Source organism: Felis catus, chromosome D2, assembly GCF_018350175.1.
Source record: "Felis catus isolate Fca126 chromosome D2, F.catus_Fca126_mat1.0, whole genome shotgun sequence".
In the NCBI taxonomy this organism is placed as follows: Eukaryota; Metazoa; Chordata; class Mammalia; order Carnivora; family Felidae; genus Felis; species Felis catus.
Genome location: NC_058378.1, coordinates 76,107,682 through 76,132,311, shown reverse-complemented (window position 1 = coordinate 76,132,311; position 24,630 = coordinate 76,107,682). Strand labels below are relative to the sequence as shown.

General features: G+C 43.6%; 1 protein-coding gene across 5 annotated transcripts in view; it reads right to left on the bottom strand.

The window, feature by feature from the left end:
* Positions 1–11,766: 11,766 nt before the first annotated feature.
* SEC23IP (SEC23 interacting protein) overlaps positions 11,767–24,630 on the bottom strand; it is a 43,980-nt gene continuing 31,116 nt past the window's right edge. For 3 of the 5 annotated variants that reach the window (XM_023241011.2, XM_045040758.1, XM_011287592.4), the window contains exons 14-19: positions 24,313–24,468; positions 23,786–23,888; positions 21,888–22,073; positions 21,057–21,219; positions 20,481–20,578; positions 11,767–12,893 (exon numbers count right to left, since the gene is read on the bottom strand). In XM_023241011.2, the coding sequence (XP_023096779.1) occupies positions 20,497–20,578; positions 21,057–21,219; positions 21,888–22,073; positions 23,786–23,888; positions 24,313–24,468 (690 nt within the window). In that variant the 3' untranslated portion in view covers positions 11,767–12,893; positions 20,481–20,496. Of the gene's footprint in view, positions 12,912–20,480; positions 20,579–21,056; positions 21,220–21,887; positions 22,074–23,785; positions 23,889–24,312; positions 24,469–24,630 lie in introns of all 5 variants that reach the window. The other 2 variants (XM_023241010.2, XM_023241009.2) reach the window with 2 other exon arrangements.

Here is a 24,630-nt window from a genome sequence, read left to right as displayed (position 1 = left end):
TTGTTTATAGCAAGATGGTTGGTGTGCAACAAGCTAGTCCATCATTACTAAAAGTGGAAATCCCTCTCGTGGCTTTGTAATTGAATAAAGTGATGAGTTGGGTAGTGAAAATTGGTGTCACGGCAGTGGGGGCTGCTGGGCAGGAAGCCAAAAAGGGAACAAGTGTATTCTGGAAGACAAGATTGCTCAGCAAGAGGAAACACTGGATGGGCTACTTTGCTCTCCCTCTTCCCCTCTCATGCACGTAATTTGGATTTAAGAGTCTCTGGAAGGTGGATTTGAGAATCTGAATAGGTTTGTAAGGAAACAATACCTACAACCAATAACTGTATTTTCTGAAATTAGAGCTTTATGGTCAAGGGCAAATTTCATTTTTAAATAAGAGTAAATAAATGAAACATGCAGGGGCGCCTGGGTGGCTCAGTTGATTGAGGGTCTGACTCTTGGTTTTCGCTCAGGTCATGATCCCAGGCTGTGAGATCGAGCCCTGTGTCAGACTCCACACTCAGCATGGAGCCTGCTTAGGATTCTCTCCCTCTCTCTCCCTCTCTCTCTCTCTCTCTCTCTCTCTCTCTCTCTCCCCTGCCCACACATGCATATACACTCTCTCTAAGATAAAAATAAATAAGTAAATAAAGGGCCACAGATACCATAAAAGGAATTTAAAATATTGCTAACACTGGCTACAATGAATTAGACCAAGGACTAAATTTCCATTTGCTTGAATGAAAGCAAATTAATTGAATGCAATATGAATCATATGCACCCCACACAGTGGATAACTAAAACCTTTCTGGAATATAAAGCCTTTCCGGAAGATTTGGAAAGGTTCAGAAACCATATCATTAGGCTTCCATGACCATATGTGCAAGCCACATTTAAATGACATCTGCTGGTCAAAACAGCTTGTGGATTTAACCTTTTGGGGTGTCTGGGTGGCTCCGTTGGTTAAGCGTCTGACTTCAGCTCAGGTCATGATTTCGCCATTCGTGACTTTAAGCACCATTCGTGCTGACAGCTCAGAGCCTGGAACCTATTTTGGATTCTATGCCTCCCTCTCTCTATCTGCCCTTCCCCCACTCACACTCTGTTTCTCTCTCTCTCTCTCTCTCTCTCTCTCTGCCAAAAATAAACATTAAAAAAAAGTTTTTAAGTGCCACCTTTTGATAAACACACCCCTTCTAAGTGAATCAGACTTGAAAGCCACTGTGGGTGTGTGAAATGGTCACTGTGTTCTGACAGAGGCGTGCCTTATAGAATTCTCCTTTCCGACAACTGTCCACTTTTGCTTTAATTTCGTTCTTCAGTAGAATTAACTTTTGGTTTGAAAATAGAAAACCGCTTTACTACCCAGCTAAGTAACTGAGGTTGAAATCTACATGTAAGATGGGGTTTTGGTGGATACCAGCACTGCCATTCAGGGAACAGAATCTTGAGGGTGATTTTGAGCCTTTTGAGAGTGTACAAAGACTGAAATAAAGCCACCTCGGGAAAGTCTTATTTCCTTAGCAACTTCCTGTTTCATTGGACCTCAGGGAAATCATACCTGTTCAGTGACTGAATTTAAAACTCATTTTGAGTTTATTTTTGTGTATGGTGTAAGAAAGCGGTCTAGTTTCATTCTTCTACATGTTGCTGTCCAGTTCTCTCTCCCAGCACCATTTGCTAAAGAGACTAAGACAGTCAAAGAAAGACAGATATCATATGTTTTCACTCACATGTGGATCTTGAGAAACTTAACAGAAAACCATGGGGGAAAGGAAGGGGGGAAAAAAGTAGTTACAGAGAGGGAGGGAAGCAAACCATGAGAGACTCTTAAATACAGAGAACAAACTGAGGGTTGATAGGGAGTGGGGGAGAGGAGAAAGTGGGTGATGGGCATTGAGGAGGGCACTTGTTGGGATGAACACTGGCTGTTGTATGTAAGCCAATTTGACAATAAACTATATTAAAAGAGAGAGAGAGAGAAATGTAAAATACATACATACATACATCTTTTTATTTTTTTAATTTCTTTAATGTTTATTTATTTTTGAGAGAGAGAGACAGAGCACGAGCAGGGGAGGGGCAGAGAGAGAGAGAGACACAGAATCTGAAGCAGGCTCCAGGCTCCGAGCTGTCAGCACAGAGCCCGACACGGGGCTCGAACTCACGGACTGCGAGATCATGACCTGAGCCGAAGTCGGACGCACAACCGACTGAGCCACACAGGCGCCCCAATAAATACATCTTAACTCAAATGTTCACAAAGCTTTCTCTGAAAGGAGGTTCATCAAAAGGTTGATCTAATGTGTCTATCTTCCTATACACACACATACATGTGCATATATATTTGGAAAATTGGAAACAATTCAAAAACCAAATGATGGTGATTGGATAAGTAAAAAGTGGTTTTATAGAAGATTTTTCAGTGACAGAAAATTCAAGCAATAACACACATAAAAAGTAAGTTCCAAACATTATAGTGTGATTCCATTTTTTTAATGTTTATTTATTTTTAAGAGAAAGAGACACACACACAGAATGCAAGCAGGGGAGGGGCAGAGAGAAAGGAAGACACAGAATGCGAAGCAGGCTCCAGGCTGTGAACTGTCAGCACAGAGACTGACGTGGGACTTGAACTCACGAACGGTGAGATCATGACCTGAGCCAAAGTTGGACCCTCAACCGACGGAGCCATTCAGGTGCCCCAAATGTGATTCCATTTTTATGAGGAAAGAAATGGTGTCATTTTATTTTCTCATTTATGCCTCTCCACATTTTCCAAATTTTCTAATACAACACGACGTCAAGAGCTATTTCATATTTACACACTTTGGGGTCTGGCAGAGTTCTCAATTATATACTGATACGAAATGTATTCCCAAGGAGCAGCAAGCAGTCTAGGATGCAGGCTAGGGCAGGTCTAGGATGGAAAGACGTGAGCTCCGGTCCCAGCTTCCTCATCCACTCCCGAGTCTCGGTGGACAAGTCACGTCGCCCCTGGGAACCTCGGTTCCCTCATCTGTAAAGATGGAGATGATCATCCCTGTCCTGCCTTCTTCCCTTAATGAGCACAAAGATCAAACGCAGTGAAGTTCATGAAAGCGTTCTGCCAAGGGGCAAGTGCAAACCAGTAAGAGAAATAATTGCCACTGCTAAAGATGCTCTTAATGTTCGTATGGGTCTGACTCAAGCTCATAAAGTTAAGGCTCTGTATTTTACATCAATTAAGATGTTCATCCCTACCGTGTGCCTGTTCCATCCAATACAAACATGGGACCCTATGCAGAGCACTAAAGCGGGGGTACCGGACAGGTGGGTAGCACCAGCCAATCCAGAAAGAGAGAGAAAAAAAAAAAAAAACAAGATATTTACAAAACCCACTAAAGTAAGGAACAGCTGTCCAGGCCCCAGGGGCGCATTATCAACAGTTATACGACGCCAGGAAAGGTAAGGATACTGTGGGAGATACGTCCACATATGAGGGACAGGATAATTTTTTAGATGATTAACATACTCCTCTCCCTTCCAAATCCATGAAAAAAAAGAATTTTTGATCAACACACTGAGATATTTTGTCCAAACATGGGAGGAACATAACAAAAGCAATAAGTAAAATCTTGACTTTTCATCTCCGTTTTCCATTCTTGCTTTCTCTACTCTGACAATTCCACCACTGAATCATTGTGTCGTCTTAGACAAGTCACTCCATTTTCCTTTTATTTTTAAATATTTTTAAATGTGTATTTGTTTTTGAGAGAGAGAGAGATACAGAGTGTGAGCAGGGGAGGGGCAGAGAGAGAGGGAGAATCCAAAGCAGGCTCCAGGCTCTGAGCTGTCAGCACAGGGCCTGATGCAGGGCTTGAACTCACAGACCACGATTTCATGATCAGAGCCGAAGCCAGACGCTTAACGGACTGAGCCACCCAGGTGCCCCATCCGCTTTTCTGATCTCAGTTTCTTTACCTGTAAAACGGGCCTGTGCCATTCCAAAGCCACAAACATTGAAGTGATACATGAAGCTGTCGCTAAGTTTTGGGCTCCAGGTGGACACAAATGGGCTTTGGACTCAGGAGACGGGACTCCACGCTGGCTTTGTTGTTGTCTGCAACCCAAGCCCACCGCCCCCCCACAGTGCTCAGATTGCTCAGGACTGGTTAGGAGGGTCTTGAGCCCCCAAGTCCAGCCACCCTTAAAGCTATACACATCCATCGTCCGCCCAGACTGGCTTCCCTCCGCTATCAGGTGGCACTCTGTGCGAGGACACTGCCTCTGACAGGCTGACCCTGTACAGACAGGGAATGCACGTGGGTTGTTTTTATACTTACAAAAATAAACAGATCTGCACTGAACAGTCCACATGCTTTCACTGCCCAGTAAGATCCCTGGTGGCCAAGACTAGAAACGTGTGAAATCTCATGTCTCCCTTCCTCTTCCCTGACTTCTTCCCAAACTGACCATCTTATTTTGCTTCCAGATCTTCACTCTAAAAAGCTCCCCTGATGAATAATCCAGTGTATATAAATCTGTGTCCATTTTTAAGACTATTTCTGAAAGTGAAACTATGGGGTTATAAGACCATTTTAAGGCTCTTAACACACAGTATACCACATTGTTTTCTGGAAAGAAGTATCAATTGATATTCCTACCAGCGATGTAAGTTCTGTGCACGTCTTTTTTTTTTTTATTTGCCATTATGAGCAGTTTTTTAAAAATGTCCTTCTTCTTCCCTCTTAGTTTGTATTTCTGAGATAAGTTACAAGCATGAACATTTCATTTCAAGTGTACTAGTCTTTTTTAGTGAATTATCTGTTCGTGTCCTCTTCCTATTTAAGTGGCTAAAAGTTCACCCTAAAAAATTTTGTGAAGCAATTTCTTCCTTAGGGGGAAGACTCAATTCTAGCCAGAAAAATAAAAAGTGGCCACTTTCTTTTCAGTTGGTTGGGATTCGCACCAGGCAAAATGAAACATCTATAAAATAAAAACAACTTTAAATATTCATTTCCCTTTGAGGCTTGGCGACTGGGAACGTACTTCCAGTTTACTGCACATGCTCACTCTTGCTATTCAAGAAAGCTTTCCAGAACTTTAAGATATGACAAGGAGAGGGGCGCCTGGGTGGCGCAGTCGGTTAAGCGTCCGACTTCAGCCAGGTCACGATCTCGCGGTCAGTGAGTTCGAGCCCCGCGTCAGGCTCTGGGCTGATGGCTCAGAGCCTGGAGCCTGTTTCCGATTCTGTGTCTCCCTCTCTCTCTGCCCCTCCCCCGTTCATGCTCTGTCTCTCTCTGTCCCAAAAATAAAAAAATAAAACGTTGAAAAAAAAATTAAAAAAAAAAAAAAAAGATATGACAAGGAGAAGACTTTATGTTCTTCTCTCAGTACCGAAGAAAGCAGACGTGGCTCTAAATTCCAGCCAGCAGGTGGATTTCATTCTCTGCACAGAAGCAGCACATGTTTTGACTAGTGATGCCCAAGGATCAGAAACCTTAATCTTCATGTCTCTTCTGGAGGAGACTTATTGAGACTCCAAATCGCCAATTCAGAACTCATTATATTTGACAACAGTTGAGGTAAACTATCATTTTCAGGTAACAAAACATTGTCATTTCGTAGACAACGAAACTCCACAGGGCCCCATCGACAGAAAGTGATGACAGAGGAAGGTAATAATACACTGTCGTCCAGAGACCAGAGCCGTGCAAGATTCAGGTGTTGACAAAGCTAATTTGGGAAAAGGAAAAACCATGTAGGGCCATCTAAGGCATTGGGAAATGAATTTTGAAGGGAGTTAGGTGAAAGGCGTTTGAGCTAAAAAAAAAAAAAAATGAGACAAAGTCTCAAGGGGTAAAAAGCAACTGTACCTCACAACCATGTTTCTTTTTTTTAATTTAATTAATTTTTTTTTAATTTACATCCAAGTTAGTTAGCATATAGTGCAACAGTGATTTCAAGAGTAGATTCCTTAATGCCCCTGACCCGTTTAGCCCATCCCCCCTCCCACAACCCCTCCAGCAACCCTCAGTTTGTTCCCCATATTTATGTTTTGTCCCCCTCCCTGTTTTTTTTAATATATGAAATTTATTGTCAAATTGGTTTTCATACAATACCCAGTGCTCATCCCAAAAGATGCCCTCTTCAATACCCATCACCCACTGTCCCCTCCCCCTCCCTGTTTTTATATTCTTTTTGCTTCCCTTCCCTTATGTTCATCTGTTTTGTCTCTTAAAGTCCTCACATGAGTGAAGTCATATGATATTTGTCTTTCTCTGAGTGACTAATTTCGCTGAGCATAACACCTTCTAGTTCCATCCACATAGTTGCAAATGGCAAGATTTCATTCTTTTTGATTGCCAAACAACCCCTGTTTCAAACACAAGACTCAAGAGCTTCCTGCCCAAATGCTGAACAAAGTAACAAAATCTGTCCTGTTGCCACACATGACCAAGACATGACCTAAAGCAAGTTGTAATGAATGATCGAAAAGCGACCCTCCAAAAGAGGCAAATTAAGGAATTTCTAGATGGCCTCCAGAAAGATTTACCTAGTAAAAGCAATCATGGATCCCATTTAGAGAAACTTTTTGACACAAGATGATACTTCGGTGGGGGGGGGGGGGGAATTTTGTATCTTTTCACAGGGGAGGCTTTGTAATTAAAGCTTTTTTGTTCAGACCAACAAAATGCATCAAATGCATTCAGTCCGGATCCTTGGAGTGAAGGTGAGCTCCCCAGCCTAACAGACGCGTCCCGGGACCTCTGTGTGTTTTAGAAGCGGCACCTGCAGCCTGGTCGGTGGCTCAAGGACCTCCCCTCACCAGGTGACCCGCCACACAGGGATGCTGGAGAGCAGAGGGTGAAGACGTTTACCCTCCCTTCTCCTGGCTTTCGGGTATTCAGGGGGGAACCTGTCACTCTGACATGGCTATTCTGCCTAGGGTGCGGCACCAGGTTGAGGGCAGCGTGGCAGAGGCCGTGGGGGCCGGGGAAGAGGGGCAAAAAGGGTCTGCATGTCTGTTCGCCTCCCTTCAACGTCCTTGGAAGGCAAAGGCTGGAATCCCAGTAGTCATTTCCCCCTGTTCAACTGTGCTTCTTGAATAAACCCCTGAGACCAAACTGAGGCACAGGGGCTGGGGGAGGCAGCGGCCACATGGGGCCGAGACAGGTGCAGGGAGCAGGTGGGACGGGGCTCTGGTCCCACAGAGAGGCCGGACTCGCAGCTCGGGGCAGCACAGCCAAGAAAAGAAAAGCCACTGGGGAGAGTGTAGAGTTGGCTTGATTCATGGAGGGAGCAGAAGGCAAAGCCAGAGAGAGGCTGGGGAAGAGGGCAAAGGGGACAGGAGATTGGGAACAAAGGAAAACCTCTCAGTGGGATGGGGAAGCCAGGGGCAGCGTCTGAGGACAAGCTGGGAGGGCTGAGGTTCAGGCTGGACTGACGAGCCAGGGCGGTGTTGTGGCTACCTGGGACTGAGGCAAACGGGTCATGGAAGGGAGAATGGAGAACCGGCCTGAGGATGGCCAGCCTGGCAGTGGTCTCTGCAAAGCCCAGGGTGGGCACACAGACCAGGACGCTTTCGACACTCTGAGGTCAAACAGACCATCTTGCATTTATTCCTCCCTTTTCAGTTCAGAGGGTCGTTGTGCAAACGTCTAGGTCCCATTTAGGCCAATATTTGGGAATCTTCATTAACTAGAAGTTTTTAGCCCTCTGTCAAAGAAAACAAGAGCACTTCAGGCCAAAATGACAAAGCCATTAGAATCCACAGCTCCTAAAACGTATCCTTTCTTTCAAAGGTATCTTTTGAAGATGATTTGGCTTATGCAATAATAATGCAGTAAGCTTCGTCACTGCCTAGGCGCTTCCATACAGAGGCGGGCAGGCAGCCTGCGAGTATTTCAAAGGACTTCCCATATTTTCATTTTGGGGGTTTAGGTGCACTTTATTCAGCCCTGATACTAACTGTATGGCCCCAGCAACACGGCTGGCTTCTATAAGCCTCAGTCTTCTCATCTGTAAAATGGGGTAACACCCACCTCCAACAGGCTCCCGTAAAAACTATGCTCAAGAGCTGGAGCACGCACAGTGCCGGAAACACAGTCGGCACCCAAACCCCCCAGGTTCCCACCCCAGCTCTTGTCCGGGAAGGAACGTTCCAACGATAGCAGCCTTGTTTACCTGAAGCTTCTCTGGGAGTCAGAAGTGCCCTTCAAAACAGCTTTGCAACTCTTCACCGGTAAAGAGAAACAGCTGGACGCAGACCCGAGAGGCACAGGTTAACGAGCACTTGCCAATATTCCAAACTGCGCTCCTGTCCACAAGAGCAAATGCTACTCAGTGGCTACCGAAAGAAAAGGCGCCACTAGGCATGTTGTCTTTAAAACAATATTAATGGGGCGCCTGGGTGGCTCAGTCGGTTGAGCATTCTGCTCAGGTCACGATCTCATAGTTCATAAGTTCAAGACCCGCATCTCATAGTTCATAAGTTCAAGACCCGTTCTGTGCCCACAGTGCAGAATCTGCTTGGAATTCTCCCTCTTTGTCTCTCTCTCTCTGCCCCTCCCCCACTCTCTCTCAAGATAAATAAACTTTATGGGGCGCCTGGGTGGCGCAGTCGGTTAAGCGTCCGACTTCAACCAGGTCACGATCTCGCGGTCCGTGAGTTCGAGCCCCGCGTCGGGCTCTGTGCTGACGGCTCAGAGCCTGGAGCCTGTTTCCGATTCTGTGTCTCCCTCTCTCTCTGCCCCTCCCCCATTCATGCTCTCTCTCTGTCCCAAAAAATAAATAAACGTTGAAAAAAAAATTAAAAAAAAGATAAATAAACTTTAAAAAAATACAGTGTTAATGACAATCAGACTCAACACACTCATAGGGTTCTTTTCTTCACATTTCACGCCTAAACAACCTAATTTCTTCCAGCGGCCCGAGCAGGCGACGCCCTTTCCCCCGGAACAGCCTCCCACACATCCTGAATGCACTTCCCCACTTCCCACCTGGCCACTACTTACCTGTCCTTTTAGGTCACCTCAAGAGGCTGTCCCTGCCAATACCTCCGAAGGGAGGGGAAGGGTACCAGGGGATTCATTATACCATCCTCCATACTTCTGCGTGAAAATTTCCATAGTAGAGTCTCTTAGAAGTCACTCTTTAACATAAGGAATGAAAGAAAAACATGGTGGGTCATCCCAAGGATGCCATTTGCACCTGTTCATGAACCTGAACCTGGAGCTCACCCTCTAACGAATCTACTAGCTCCAGAATGGGTCCTTGATAATCCCCGGTCTGTTTGAGGTGTCATCGTGCGGTTTCACATGCTGAACTGTATTTTGTGGTAGCTTCCGGGGATATTACATGTGTATACCACCCACGTAAAATCGGTCCCCTGGACCTGAGACTGAGGTATGAAGAGGCTGCGCTGTCTCACGAGCTCCCCCTGGTGGTCACAACATGAAGTCATCTTCCAAGTGTTCTGTGGGGCCAGTGAGTTTGGAGGAAATCTAGAAGGGTTGATGTTTTAAAGCAGGAAAACGAAATATCAGGGAGAAAAGAGAATTTAAGAAGGAAAAACATGTTTTCTTGATCTTTATCCCAAAAAGAGCTTAGGGAATCAGGGCATGCAGAAGTAACACACAGGTGCTTTCTTTTTTTTTTTTAAGTATATTTTTATTTATTTTGAGAGTGTGTGCGAAGGGCAGAGAGAGAGAGAGACAGACAGAGACAGAGAGGGAGAGAATCCCAAGCAGGCTCCACACCATCAGTGCAGAGCCCGACATGGGGCTCAAACCTACGAACCATGAGATCATGACCTGAGTCGAAATCAAGAGTCGGACGCTTAACTGACTGAGCCACCCTGGTGGCCCACAGGTGCTTTCTAACGGTCCTGCTGACCTGCGCGAAGCAGCAAAGAAGCGTTAGCATCCCCACCCCCGCCATCCCACCCCACTGGCTCCGCTGTCCCTCATCCTCCTAATGACCACCACCTCCTCCAGGCCGCCATGCTTCACACACCTGCACAGCCGCTAGCTGCTCTCGGCTACAAGAAACCTGGCAAAAGTACAACCCAGGGAGGAGAGAAGTGGCCGTGAGCCAGCCGCGAAGGCCTGGGTCTTCCCCGACGTGAGTGCTCTGGCGACAGAACCGGGCGTTCTGAGTGCTGCTACGTGCCTGGTGCTGTCACACGCACTTTCCCCACATTTCCATTGCGTGTCACACAACTGCGGAGTCGAGGAATCGCACGGCAGAGGAAACGGACCAAAACCAAAACACGCCGTGCCTGCCGACAAGTTGGGGACAAAGTCTTGCCCCAGGAGCCACAGCCGAGGGTTTGGACACCAGGGCGCGTGGGTGCCAGAGCTCTTTACGAGGCTGTCAAGGTTTGGGAAGCTCATTCGGAGGTGAAATGGCAGGACAAGACTGATAACCTGCCGGAAGTATGACAGACATCTCGAGGAGAGGGCCCAACAGCAGGAACGCAGGGTCAGGGTCACTGCTCACAGTCAGACCACATGTCGTGACTATCTCACACATACGGTCTTCCCGCCGAGATGGCGGTTATCTACTATGATATAATCTGTGTAGTTATGATTACACTCGCGTTTTGAGAAAACACCCTTACTCGAGAGACCCAGGAAACACACAGGTGTATCAGAGCTACAGAGCTCTCTCCCCTTGTTACACATCAACGTAACCAGCCAGGTTACCATCATCGGTTTTATGAGGACTCGGACCTCCAACTTCAGACACTCCTGCTTTTTTTGGTCCCACACTCTGGGTCTGAAACCCTTTCAGAAGGACGAGTAATGACCTTCCTCACCTGGGGAAAGTGAGGACATTAACCTGGATCAGGGGCTGGGGTGGGAGGTTCCAGGCGGGGGGGGGGGGGGGGGTTTCCTGGGGGAAGTGGGGAGATCAAGCTGGACTCGGAAGCTATGCTCACGTCTAGGTTATGTTCTGGAATTTGGTGAAAGTTCTCAGTTTTGCAGACCACTGATCTGGATGGTCTTCCAAGGCCTCTTCCATGTGTTAAACCATGTTTTTGATTCTTAAAATTCTTTTATTCAAGAAATATTTGGAAAGCGCCTTAGTATGAGACAAGACTGTGCCAGGCCTGATATGCTATCAATAGTGAACAACATGCTAATAGATGCTGATTCCGCCCTCATGGGAACTACCAACTACACATTTTTTTTTTTAACGGAAATTGAAGAGTAATACAAATATACGTCCACAGGCAGAGTCACCAAAAAATTCGAATACGTGTTTCAAGTGTTAAAATCTCAAAATTCCTTAAACTCAGCTGGTACACAATTTATTCTTTGCACACTGGTTCAGGTGTTTCTTCTTTGCACAAGGCTCAAAAGACATAGGCAGACGAAACCACTTGTCAATTGAAAATTCAAACTGGATTTTGTTTAGTATCCATAAACAACCCTCATTTTTCTTTATGTCGTCAGTTTGGGGAAGATAAGTGGCTATTAAGTGAAAAACAATAGTACTAGGTGTAGAGAAATGAAGGCCAAAACGGAGTCAGGGAAGCTGTGTTCCAGCCCCGGTCTGCAGTCAGAGAAAGGCACTTAGCGTTGTGTCCTCAGCCGGAGAATGAGGTTGGTTGGAATGAACACATGTTGCCCGAGATCACTTCAGCTCTAAAGTTGTTCTGTCCTAATTCTATTATTAGGAGTAAATGCTAGGAACAAACCACATACAGCACGTACTCACGATGAAAAGTAAATGAATGCAGGAATATTCACAGGAACATTTTTAAGAAAGACGAGAAATACAGACGTATGCTGCTTTTTAAAAATGCCATTACTGTTTTATTCACACTAGTTAGAATATATACACAAAAAAATGTGTATCATATGTTGCTTTCAAAAAATTCTATGTTCCATGAGAACTATGTAAACAGTGTAAAATGTTTCTATCGCATAACAAAAGAAGAAAAATCGGCATTCCCATGTAGTATTAGGAAAATATTTAAGATAATTTGATTTTAAAGTCATAGCAAAACAAAGTGAAATATTACAGAACAGTCTTTCCAGGAAGTAGATCTACAGTCTAGAAGCAATACATTTCATACTCTGAAATACTTTGGTATACGTGAAATTAATACAAAGCAAAAAAAAACCAACAAAAAAAACCCACCCCAAAACCTAAAAAGTCTACTTTGGTTCTCATATTAACTGAAAGTTTAGCAATGAGGCGACCGCACAGCTCCTCAGATGACAAAACGGAAAACCTCTCATTTGCTCCCCACACCCCTGCGAGCGGACGCGGATGTGCCCGGAGGACACTTCACAGGACCTCTGGAGCATCTCACTTCTTTCCACAAGTACGCTCTCAGCGAGAGCCTGAAAGGCTTCATAAAACCCCAGATTCAACTCGGAATATAAGTGCTCTTGGTTACTTCCTCTCAGACACCAATGACCCCTCATTAAAGCAGCTCGAAACTACAAGTCACACTGAAAGCAGAATCTAAATTTTTGGAAAGTCGTATTACTATGGTTTCTCAAGAAGTCCATGATTGAATAACAGAACATACTACATTAATTTAAAAAAATGCAAGTTTAATGGCCCATTGACAATAGGTTTTTAAGAAACAGAAATAACCATCCGCATGCTACAAATATTTCTTCACTGATATCACGCATTACTCTGACAGCTGTACAACTAAACTGATCTGAGGAATTTTTAATTGCATCATTTTTCAAATTACGTTTTCTTATCTATCCTGTCCACATGTGGTACTGATTTTCTCCATTGTCTTTTTGTTCTGTACGTTTTCTTTGAAACGACTTCCTACATGTGAGAAATTCTGAGCAAACGCTGATGAACCACTTTTCTGTCGTCCATCACGGGAGCAAACTGGGAATGTCTTCTGAGGGTTTTCTCAGCAATGCAATTTCTTGCCCGACTTTCTGGAAAGACAAGAAAGCCTTTAGAAGAAAAAGAAAATACCTGGTGAACTTCACAAAGTTACAGTAATAACACACTAATGCACTGTTATTCCTTCCTGAAGTAAAAGAAATACTGTCAAGTGCCTCCGAAGAACACAGCCCGTGAGCACAAGGCCTCGGGCCTTCCACGGGGGTGGACGTGAGGCGTTCACTGAGAGTCGCCAGCATGGTAGCTCTCCAGAACAAAACACGTATGGAAAATAAGAGAGAAAGTTTCTGTCAGATTCATGAGAGGCTTTTTAAAGAACAATTCTTATTCTATTTTTATTTTTTTAATTTGAGAGAGCGTTCATGAGCAGGGGAGGAGCAGAGAGAGAGAGAGAGAGAGAGAGAGAGAGAGAGAGAGACGGAGGGAGAGAGAATCCCAAGCAGGCTCCACACTGTCAGCGAGAGCCCAATGCGGGGCTCAAACTCACGAACCGGGAGAGCATGACCTGAGCCAAAATCAAGAGCCGGACACTCAGCCAACTGAGCCATCCAGGAGCCCCTTAAAGAATACTTCTAGGGGCGCCTGGGTGGCGCAGTCGGTTAAGCGTCCGACTTCAGCCAGGTCACGATCTCGCGGTCCGTGAGTTCGAGCCCCGCGTCGGGCTCTGGGCTGATGGCTTGGAGCCTGGAGCCTGTTTCCGATTCTGTGTCTCCCTCTCTCTCTGCCCCTCCCCCGTTCATGCTTTGTCTCTCTCTGTCCCAAAAATAAATAAAAAAACGTTAAAAAAAAAAAATTAAAAAAAAAAAAAAAGAATACTTCTAAAAAGGACTGAAGGAGAAAAACATAAAATTATTCAATAAAACTGACCTAAGCTTACACGAACCAAGTAGAGAAGGACTGTTCATATTCTCAATTATCGTATACTATTACAACAGTCTCAGGAACCAAAGTTCTGGCCCAAATTTTACAACCAAGTATAAGGAGAAGTAAAACAATGAGCAGTGAAAAATTCTGTATGAAATGAGAAAGGTTCTTAGTTTTTCATGCTAGCTTTTGCTTTCTTTTGTGGAAAGACACTGTCAGGGGAACTTGGGTCATTTCAAAAGTCATTTGCGACAACAGCCAAGACCGTCGTATACTCAGAACTTGCACCACCAGACAGCAAAATCTTTGTTACGGTCACTAAAACACCGTATTTCACGAAGTGTGAGACACCATCGATTGTGAGATGTACCATCATTTCAGGCACCCATCTTAGGCAAAGAAAAAAAGATGTTCAGGATACAGACTCTAAAAGGAGACAGAGACCATCACAAAAAGTGGGGACACGGAATGGCCACAGCCTCAATGAGGGGTAAAAAGAATAACCCTTCCTCTACAAAGGACAGCCAAGAAGTCTGCATGCCTCTTCCTTGATGATGGGAAGAAGGGAAAAGATATGCCTTGGTATGTGAACTGGTCCCCCAGCCCTGCCAGCCCACAAATTTTGTGTCTGAATTCATACTAGCAGCATCGTCCAAAAACCTGAAGCAGAGAAATTAGCTTAAGCAGGCTCAGGTTGGTAGTGCCTGGGAGAAAATAACGCAACCCCTTTTGGCAAGAAGTCAACTACCATCCAGGCAACAGCTGATTAGAAGATGCAGTCCAGGGGCACTTGGGAGGCTCAGCCAGTTGAGCGCTGACTCCAGCTCAAGTCATAATCTCACGGTTGGTGAGTTCGAGCCCCCGCATCGGGCTCTGTGCTGACCGCTCAGAGCCTGGAGCCTGCTTCGGATCCTGTGTCTTCCTCTCCCCCTACCCCTCCCCTGCTCGTGCTCTCTCTCTCTCTGTCCCTCTCAAAAATAAATAAACATAAAAAAAAAAAAAAAAAAAAAGAAGATGCAGTCCAAACGTAAAGATAAAATGTGGAAAATATACGACTTGCAATCAGTAAAATATGGTAGACAGATGAGTAAGTCAATAGAAGAAATGTCAAAAAACCTAGAAAACAAAGACTGGGTACAATTATCCTGATGAGCACTAAGCTATGTATGGAAGTGGTGAGTCACTATATTGTACACCTGAAGCTAATATAACACTGTATGTTAACGACACTGAATTAAAAAAAAATTTAAATCAATTTTCTTGGGGTGCCTGGGTAGCTCAATCGATTAAGTGTCCGACTCTTGGTTTCAGCTCAGGTCATGATCTCACAGTTTCATGGGTTCGAGCCCCATGTCGTGCTCTGTGCTGGCAACCCAGAGCCTGCTTGGGATTCTCTCTCTCCCTGTCTCTCTGCCCCTTCCTCACTTGCGCTCTCTCTCAAAGTAAATGAATAAACTTAAATAAATAAATTTTTTAAAAGCAATTTTCTCATCAAAAAAAGAGACCAATACTGGGCATATAATAAAAATGTCAAACAAGAACTTATCATAGAAACATCAAATCAATGACAAAAGGATGCATTTCAATATATGACATGGGCAAAACAACTAAGAAAAAAGTTAAATCCCTCTATTCTTCTAAAATATATCTTTCTAACCTATAAAGTTAAATTAAAACACTATATAAAAACAAAAAATTAAATGTAATTATTGAAATGGTAAGTAATCTCAAAAGACTGGCTTATGTATTTTTAAGACATATTCTCTACCCATCCAAACCCCCAAAATCCAAAGCATAAGCAAAAATAAAAGGCCAATGTCAAACTGGAAAAAAACTCTGCAGTGACAAAACGTTATTATCCTTAAGTATTATAATATAAATCATTAAGAAACAAAAATATCCAGAGAAACACACATAGGTTAAGACTAGACAACTGACAAAAAATACAAATGGGCACTTAAATATACCAAAAATGTTCCATTTCACTAATAATGGAAATATAAACTAAAACAATTATAACAATTTATGCTATCAAATAGGCAAAATTTTTAAAAATAGTAATATCCAGTGTTGGCAAGGGTACAGGAAAACCAGCACTTTTATACTGATGGTAAACATGAAAACCAAGAAACCTTTCTGAAATGCAATTTAGCGATAGGTAGTATAGATCAAAATCCTTTTATTTTGGTTGTTTTTATTTAAGAGAGAGAGAGGGAGGGAGAGGGAGAGAATCCAAAGCAGGCTCCACACTCAGCACAGAGCCCAACAAAGGGCTTGATCCCACAATCCTGGGATCGTGACCCGAGCTGAAATTAAGAGTCGGATGCTCCAATGAGTCACCCAAGCACACCAAATTCCTTTAAAATGTGCAATACTCTTAAATCCAACGATGCTACATGTAGGAATTTATCCCAGATATGTGCAAAAAGCATATGCAATTACATGTCAGAATTATTTATAATAAAGTTGGAAAACATCTAAACACTCGACAATAGTAGATAAATTATTTTAATAAATAACAGAACTATAAAATGGAATACAATGCAACTCTTAAATACTATGAACAGTAAAGCCTTCTTTATACTAGTAAAAGATCAGAATGACCTAAATGCCTATTAACAAGGAGCTGGTTTAAAAAACTATAGTGTAGGGGTGCCTGGGTGGCTCAGTTGGTCAAGCATCTGACTTAGGCTCAGGTGGTGATCTCACAGTTCGTGAGTTCAAGCCCTGTGTCAGGCTCTATGCTGACAGCTCAGAACCTGGAGCCTGCTTCAGATTGTGTCTCCCTCTCTCTTTGCCCCTCCCCCCCCTCTTTCAAAAATAAACATTAAAAATTTTTTTAATTAAAAAATATGGGGCGCCTGGGTGGCACAGTCGGTTAAGTGTCCGACTTCAGCCAGGTCACGATCTCGCGGTCCATGAGTTCAAGCCCCGTGTCAGGCTCTGGGCTGATGGCTCAGAGCCTGGAGCCTGTTTCCGATTCTGTGTCTCCCTCTCTCTCTGCCCCTCCCCCGTTCATGCTCTGTCTCTCTCTGTCCCAAAAATAAATAAAAACGTTGAAAAAAAATTTTTTTTTCAAGAAAAACACAGGGGCGCCTGGGTGGCTTGGTGGGTTAAGCGTCCGACTTCGGCTCAGGTCATGATCTCACGGTCCGTGGGTTCGAGCCCCGCGTCGGGCTCTGTGCTGACAGCTCAGAGCCTGGAGCCTGTTTCAGATTCTGTGTCTCCCTCTCTCTCTGCCCCTCCCCTGTTCATGCTCTGTCTCTGTCTCTCTCTCTCTCTCTCTCTCTCTCTCTCAAAAATAAACATTAAAACATTTTTTTGATTAAAAAAAAAACCACATAGTGTAGCAGTCAATGGAGTAGCACACAATCATTACAAAGAATGAGGCAGCTCTTACCTTCTGATATATATACTTCTCTCTGCCTGAAATGAGCTTTCCCCAGATACCCGCCTTGCTCACTTGCTCCAGTGACATTGTATCGGTGAGACTGTCCCTCACCATCTGATACAGAAGAGCAACGAGTCCCATCCCAAACGCACTCCCTCTCCCCTGACCCTGCCGCTCTACTTTTTACCATCCGGCACACTTCAATTGTTTATTTACTGTCCGTCCTCCCCCAGACGAAAGAAGATCCCTGAAGGCACCACCAATGTCACCACCTATCTGCATCAGTGTCCACACTCCTCTCCTGCATCTGGCACGGGAAAGATGCATCCCTGTTCTTTTCCTAAGGCTAAACGCTTCACTTGACCTAGGCCCCTTCCTGCACTGCCTTTGCAAGTATTTCCTCCACAATTATCCCCTTTTGCTCCTGTCTTATCATTTTCTCCCCCCAGCACTGGGTCGTTCTCAGTAGCAAACATACCTTAATATCATGAAATGTCCCCCCATCTTATTTCTATTCCTTCACAGCAGAACTCTTTCCTATCTGATCCCTCACTTCTCCTCAACCCACTCTACCTCTGCCATGGTGTTAACAAGGTTACCAGTGAAGTTCTACGCCCTCCTCGAGCCTCAAGCACACGGCCAAGTCTTGGCCCTCCTCCTTCTTGACCTCTGTGTCAGCAGCCCTGGACACCACTGACCACTCTCTCTTGAAGCAATCTTCTCTCAGCTTCTCTGAGATCGTAAGCCCCCAAATTTTCTTTCACTTCTATGGCTCCTCCTTCTCCACCAGACCTCTTCTCTTCTCTTCTCCACCTACTCACTCCAAGGTGATGCCATCCAGTTTCTGGCTTCAGACGGCCAAGTATATGCTGATGAATGATTTTAAGGTTATTACCTTAAGCTCAAACTTTCTTCTGGGCTTCAGGCCATCAGCTTCACAACATCATCAACTACTGACTTAACACAACAGAACTACGGATTCCTCGTCCCCACTCCCCACCCCCACCCCCACCCCCACCCCCACCCAAGAGCCTGCTCTGTCCATAAGCCTTCCCAGGAAAGGTACACCATCCACCCAGCTGCTCACCTCAAAATCCTAGAGTCATCCTCAACTTCATTCCTTCCCCGCTTACGATGAATTCCTCTGGAAGTCCTGGACTTCCCTCCCTCCACAACAGATCTGCCCTCAGCCATCTGTCACCATCCCTATCACTAGAGCCCTCGTCAGTCACCACTAGCCTCTTCACAACTCCCCCTTCCACCATTCTTGCCCGGCAGTCTGCCCTCCACCCAGCACCGAGAGCATTCCTTCTACAGCCTAAGCCAAGTCATGTCACTCTGCCCATTAAAGCCTTCCATGTTTCCATTATACTCAGAGTAAAATGCAAAGGCCTTACCAGCGACCTCATAACCAGGCCCGCCCACCTCTCTGACTCCTCTCCTCTTTTATTACCACCAGCCACAATGATCTCCTTGCTGTCCCTCAAACGTGACACGTCTGTTCCCATCTCATGACCTTAGAAGGAAGCTGCCCTTCCTTCTGTTTCTTCTCCCCAAATCCTCAGATGTCCACCTCCTTCTGATCTTTCAAATTTCAAACCCAATGTCATCATCGCCCAGCAAGGCCTTTCCCAGTAGCTACCCATCACTTGCAACGTCTTCCTATTTTCTCTCTCCACAAAACCTACCAATATCTGGAATGTACTTGTGGGGAAAGCACAGGTTTACTACTGCTCTCCTCCCAGGAGAAGGGAAGTTCTTTAAAGGTGAGAAGGCTATCTTATTATCCATTTATCCACAGCATGAAAACCGGTGCCTGGCACACAATAAGTACTGAATAAATATTTGTCAACCAAAGGACAGACCATTTTATAACTGAAAATCTGAACTGGGGTAGCTTTTGACATCACCTCCAGTTTATTTTAGTACTATAGTATCAGAAATGGTGAGAACTGGTAAAACTATATCAAAAGCCTGATTGCAAAATGGCTTTTTTAAACCTCTTACCTACTCTGTTGACTAAGACTCCCTAATATATATTAGGGAATGATCTAAATGTGCATTAATGGGAAACTGGCTAAATAAGACGGAGTACAGCCACACAAGAGGTTACTATGCGGCCACTAAAGAGAATGAAAAAGATACCAGCCAACATAAAATACAAGCTGCACAAGTGAGAAGGTTGATGGAAACCATCAAGTAGCACAATACGTTCAATGAGATCCCTTTGTTTCCACGTGCACACATACCAGCCTGGATATGCACAGGGCGATCCCTCGAGGGCAATCCTGGAAGTGGTTACTGCTCCAGAACAAGGTGGAGGCTGAACTTTACATTTATTAATAGGAAGATAAAAAGTGCCAGGAACTACTTTTGACTGCACAGTTTAGAGCTCACCACTTGCATTTCATGCTTTGAAGGGCTTCAAAATTTCGAGCTATTTAAAAAACACACCTCTTTTTTGTAAATGATGCATCATCTAGTGAGGAATAGGAGGTGTCGGGGTCTCAGGAGAACCGTCAGGAACGCAGGCTGGCTCGTTCTTCACAGGTTTAACCCCCTTCTCTACCCCTTCCCTCTATAAGGACTGGGGCACATAAAGCATTGCTTTTATAACCCTCCATGCAGTTTGGGGTTGGAGGAGACACGGGACATGTGGTACAGGCTTAGTCAATAGCAAATTCATTAGTGAATCTGCTTTCCTAATTAAAAGCAATAGATATAACGGGACAATCCTTTCCCCCGTATTCATGTCTCAAATGTACACATGATGCCTGGAACCACGGGACCCGTCTTGTAATTGTGGAGTAAGAGCCGAGGTGCAGATGAAAAGATGCCAACAGTGTGGATGTCCAGTGACTTCACCCAACAAATGACACAAGAAAAACAAACCTCTCTTCATTTAAGGTACAGTGAGCTGGGTTCTGCTACCTACAACCAAAACAACTCCTAACTGATATTCTTGGGAATGTCTCATTGAAAGAAATTGAAAACAAAAGAACTCAAATTTGATGTGGAATTAGAAAACTGTTAACACATCAGAAATGTAGACTGCAAACCAATTCCCCTCTTTAAGGTCTCTATTCTGAATTAAAAAAAAAAAAAAAAAGAAAAAAAAAACTACTAGGAAGAAATAGAAAAAAGAGAAAATTATAGTCAACATCAACTCCATAAAAAAGACTTCAGAGAGGTGCCCGGCTGGCTCAGTCCAAGTGGAACATGTGACTCTTGATCGCGGGGTCATGGGTTCTAGTCCCACACTAGGCACAGAGATTACATTAAACAAACAAACAAAAAACAAAAACTAAAAAAGACTTCAGAATGAAACATTCACAATGTATATGCATAATAAAGATAAACTCACAGAGACTGAAGTCCAATCAATGCTGGGGTTGTTCTGGACTAATGTTCATTGTTCGATAAATTTCTTTAAGTAACAGCAAGGCAGTATCTTCAGATTCCCTATCACAAAGAAAAGAACATTTTTACTTAACAGACCATGAGGAGAAATTAACCTCTATGCATAAAGATGAAAAATGCAACTTTTGTTCTCGTCAACCTACCTAAGAAAGGCAAATGAAAATAAAGTAGTGTAGCCTTAAAGCTGCCCTTAAAAACTGGATGGATACCGATCAGCTACAAAACAGCTGTGCCGCAATATGAAAGGGTGGCTTTTCAAAGTCCCCACCGCTCTCATTCTGTGAAAGGTATCCCTACAGAAACAGTGTGCAAGTACCAAAGGCCTGTGGTCAAAGTCAGATGACACACTGCCATCTTGTGGACAACAAACTAAAGGGGGAGAATACTGATTCTGAATACACGGCCGCCGAAATTAATATTCCATCCCAAGTGATAAATCCGCAAAAGAGTCTCCCTAAAACTACTGTATGTGCTAGCACCTAAAGGCCACGAGAATGTTATCAAAGAAGAAGACACTTACCAATAGCATAAATGACTCTGAAGAGCGAAAAGATATTCATTAAAACTCTCTATTGGCTTTTCTTGAAGAACGTAGTCAATTCGACGGCCTCCGTTTAGCATTCCCACCTTTCCTAAGTAGTCCTCATCCTTGGAAAAATCTGGACTTTCAACAATCTTTTCTGCTAGAATTTAAACCATTTCAATATCAAAGTCAATCACTTAATCATTATCCTTTGACTTTAGCTGACTTTCTGGGCTCAAGAGAATATCGCTTGCCACACGTAGCGACCTGGGGAGCTACCAGGCTCCCTTCCCATTCCTCCAAAGAGCCGGGGGAAGGAAGAGGGGCTGGTTACCCGAGAGAGAGGAGAAAGAGCCAACGAGCTGACAGCAGTTTTGAAGAAAAGGGGTGAGAGAGTTGCAGAAAGAAAGGAAACAGAATTAGAATCTGAAAGAGTCAAAAAACATCACGGCACAATGACCTGACTATGCAGGTAAAGTCTACAACATAATGACACAGTTCAACAACAGCAAGATAACTTCTCACAGCGAGCGGGCCTTTAACATGCCTGAATACGAGCTTAGCTCTCAACTCTGACATGCCATTCTGGCCTTAGGAGTTTCGACAAAAATTTAAGATTGCAGAGTAAAAAAGTCCAGCAACTATCAGGCGAAACTCCAGGAAAAGGCCGACACGCATTCTGAAGCAGTTTATCAGAACAGATTTTCCTTTGTAGGAAGAACATTTTAACAAAAGAGACTAGAATGGAAACGCCTCATTGAACAATTCGTAAGTATTATGTTTACAAACGACATTTGTACTAGAAAATGCCTCAAAGGTTAAATTTACCTTCAACGACTTGTTTTTCTTCTTCTTCTTTGATCTGATTGGCCACCTTTTCCAGTTCTTCCTGAAGCTGAGCTGAAGAGGTGTGAGCGCGGGCAAACTCGTTCAACGTCTGCCAAGCGCTTTTCAGGGAGCTGATGAAGCCCTGCTTCAAATCAGATCCCATACGAGAGAGACTGTCTTTCAACTCTAAAGAGATTAAGACGACATATCAAGTGAATTAGGCACTGGGTAAAATTCTGTACCACGAAAATTAAAACAAAAGTTAACACCGTCCTCAGACAGGTTAAGACCCCCTCAAGGCCTTAAACGCCAACCACATGGGAGTTTCTCAGCCAAGAACTTTCAACATATAAAAATGTCTTGAGGAGTCTTACTCTGTCATTTTTTTAACAACTAAAGCTAATCCAGCCAAAATGTATACATTTCCTCTCTCCAAAAAAGAAAAGAAGAGAAAAGAGTTCAAATACCATAAAAATTCACGTGCTTTTTTTTTTTTACCATAAGTTAGAAGAAAAAAAAAATAGACCCATAAGATTTAAAAGATGACTGCTTTTCTAATCTGTAATGGTAAAATGGCTTTGAGAATTTGAGATTCTGACATAACCACAATTTAACTTCTTTAAAAATGAAAAAAACTCCTGCCCCTTCAACCTTTTCTACTTCAGTCTAATAAATCCTATTTGAACTCAAGGTATTTGAGTATCAAATTTCTCATTTTAAGTCCAAAAGAGTTAAATACATTTTTATTTATTTTTTACTGTTTATTTATTTTCAGAGAGAGAGCGAGCGAGTGAGTGCAAGTGGAGGAGGGGCAGAGAGAGAGAAAGAGAGAGAATCCCAAGCAGGCTCCATGCTGTCAGCACAGAGGTAGATGCGGGGCTCGAACTCACAAGCCTCAAGATCATGACCTGAGCCAAAATCAAGAGTCAGACAGACACTTACCCAACAGAGCCACCCAAGTGCCACAAAAAAGAGGTAAATGTTTTTTAAAAGCATGATGTAAGCAAAAAAAAAAAAAAAAAAAAGGAAAGGAAACCCCCACTTTCTTTTTTTTTTTTTTTTTTAACGTTTTTATTTATTTTTGGGACAGAGAGAGACAGAGCATGAACGGGGGAGGGGCAGAGAGAGAGGGAGGCACAGAATCGGAAACAGGCTCCAGGCTCTGAGCCATCAGCCCAGAGCCCGACGCGGGGCTCGAACTCACGGACCGCGAGATCGTGACCTGGCTGAAGTCGGACGCTTAACCGACTGCGCCACCCAGGCGCCCCAAGAAACCCCCACTTTCAAATAAAAAGGCATGATCACTTTCCTCGCTCTTCTGTGCTACACTCCCATCCTTTCCACCCAGATCTTTAAACCTATGAGTAATATATACCCTTAACTGGCATAAGAGAAACCTAAACCCCACTTGGAATTATTATCGGTCCACTATGTTTAATGAACATTTTTAAAGGGAAAAGTTTATCCTGTTAGCAAGGACATGACAGCTCACTTAACTTAGCATAGGGTTTATTTCCTGATTGTTGGTCCTTCGTTCGTGTTACTCGGCTTCCCAACTCCAAAAATTATGACCAAATTCTATCAAAATCTATGCGTCTCATCATTTTATTACCAACTTCCCCCATTCCTAAGTATCTCAACCATTAGAACGCCATTTCAAGGAAAAAGTCAACAAGGAGAAGCAACGCATTCAAAACCTTTCTTCACAGTTCCTCTGAATGTTCTAATAAATGGGTTCTAAACACAGCAGACATTTCAATAACACTAATTCCATCAAGAAAGAACTTAGTGTTAAAATTTTCATAATTCAATTACAAATGACAGGAAACAGCTAATTCATTAGGACAGATTCCAAAATGACAAGAAGGAAACAAGTTTTTACAGTATTTGCTTTTTACCTAAATGAAGTCTTTTTCTGCCTTTGTGATGGGGAATGAGAACTGCTTTCAGGTCCAAATCTGGAACAATCATAGGCTCTAATCTATACGCCACTGGATCAAGCTGTAAAGGGAAGAATTGGAAATTCAGGAAAAGCTGTTTTATCTTGGGTTACGTATCTCAGTTGGGCGACCAAACGGATAACCAGCAAACCAGAGATTTTGATTTTTTCCCCCAGGTTATTCTAGTATATTACCAGTATAATTATACTGGTAATTATGAGGAGACTTCCACGTTTGTGGGTAAAATTACTTTGCAAGCAAAACAACAGAAATATTTCCTTGAACAAAGGCTCTCTGGTAGAGAAGTTTATTGGAAAGCATCAGACTGTTCTCTATTAGGACAGAGAGCTGAGCTGTATGTACCTCAAAATCAGAGTTAGTTCCTAAGAAATAAGGATCTGAGAAGCTATTAGGATGATCCAGATAGGTGTTTCTATATGGGTGTTTCATCTTCTCCAAAATAAAAAGTAATTCAATTCACTCACTGGATGATAAATATTGAAGAATCCTTTACAGGTGGGAAGCCTGTAGTTCTCATCTATCCTATCCACTCCTCGAACAGTGAGAAACATACCAATTGGAGATCCCAAGGCAAAGAAAATCTCTGGTTCAAAGTCTAATGAGTTGTAAACAACAGAAACCTAGGAAGAATCAAAAATAATGAAAGATCATCATTCCAATGGCATATAATAGAAAATTCACAAGTTCAAGCTGGAACTGCACTTAGTTAAAATCACCTCAACATAGATGATGCCATTCTAGGTGCGGCTTGTGAGGCTTATAATCACTGTCACAGCTATTTT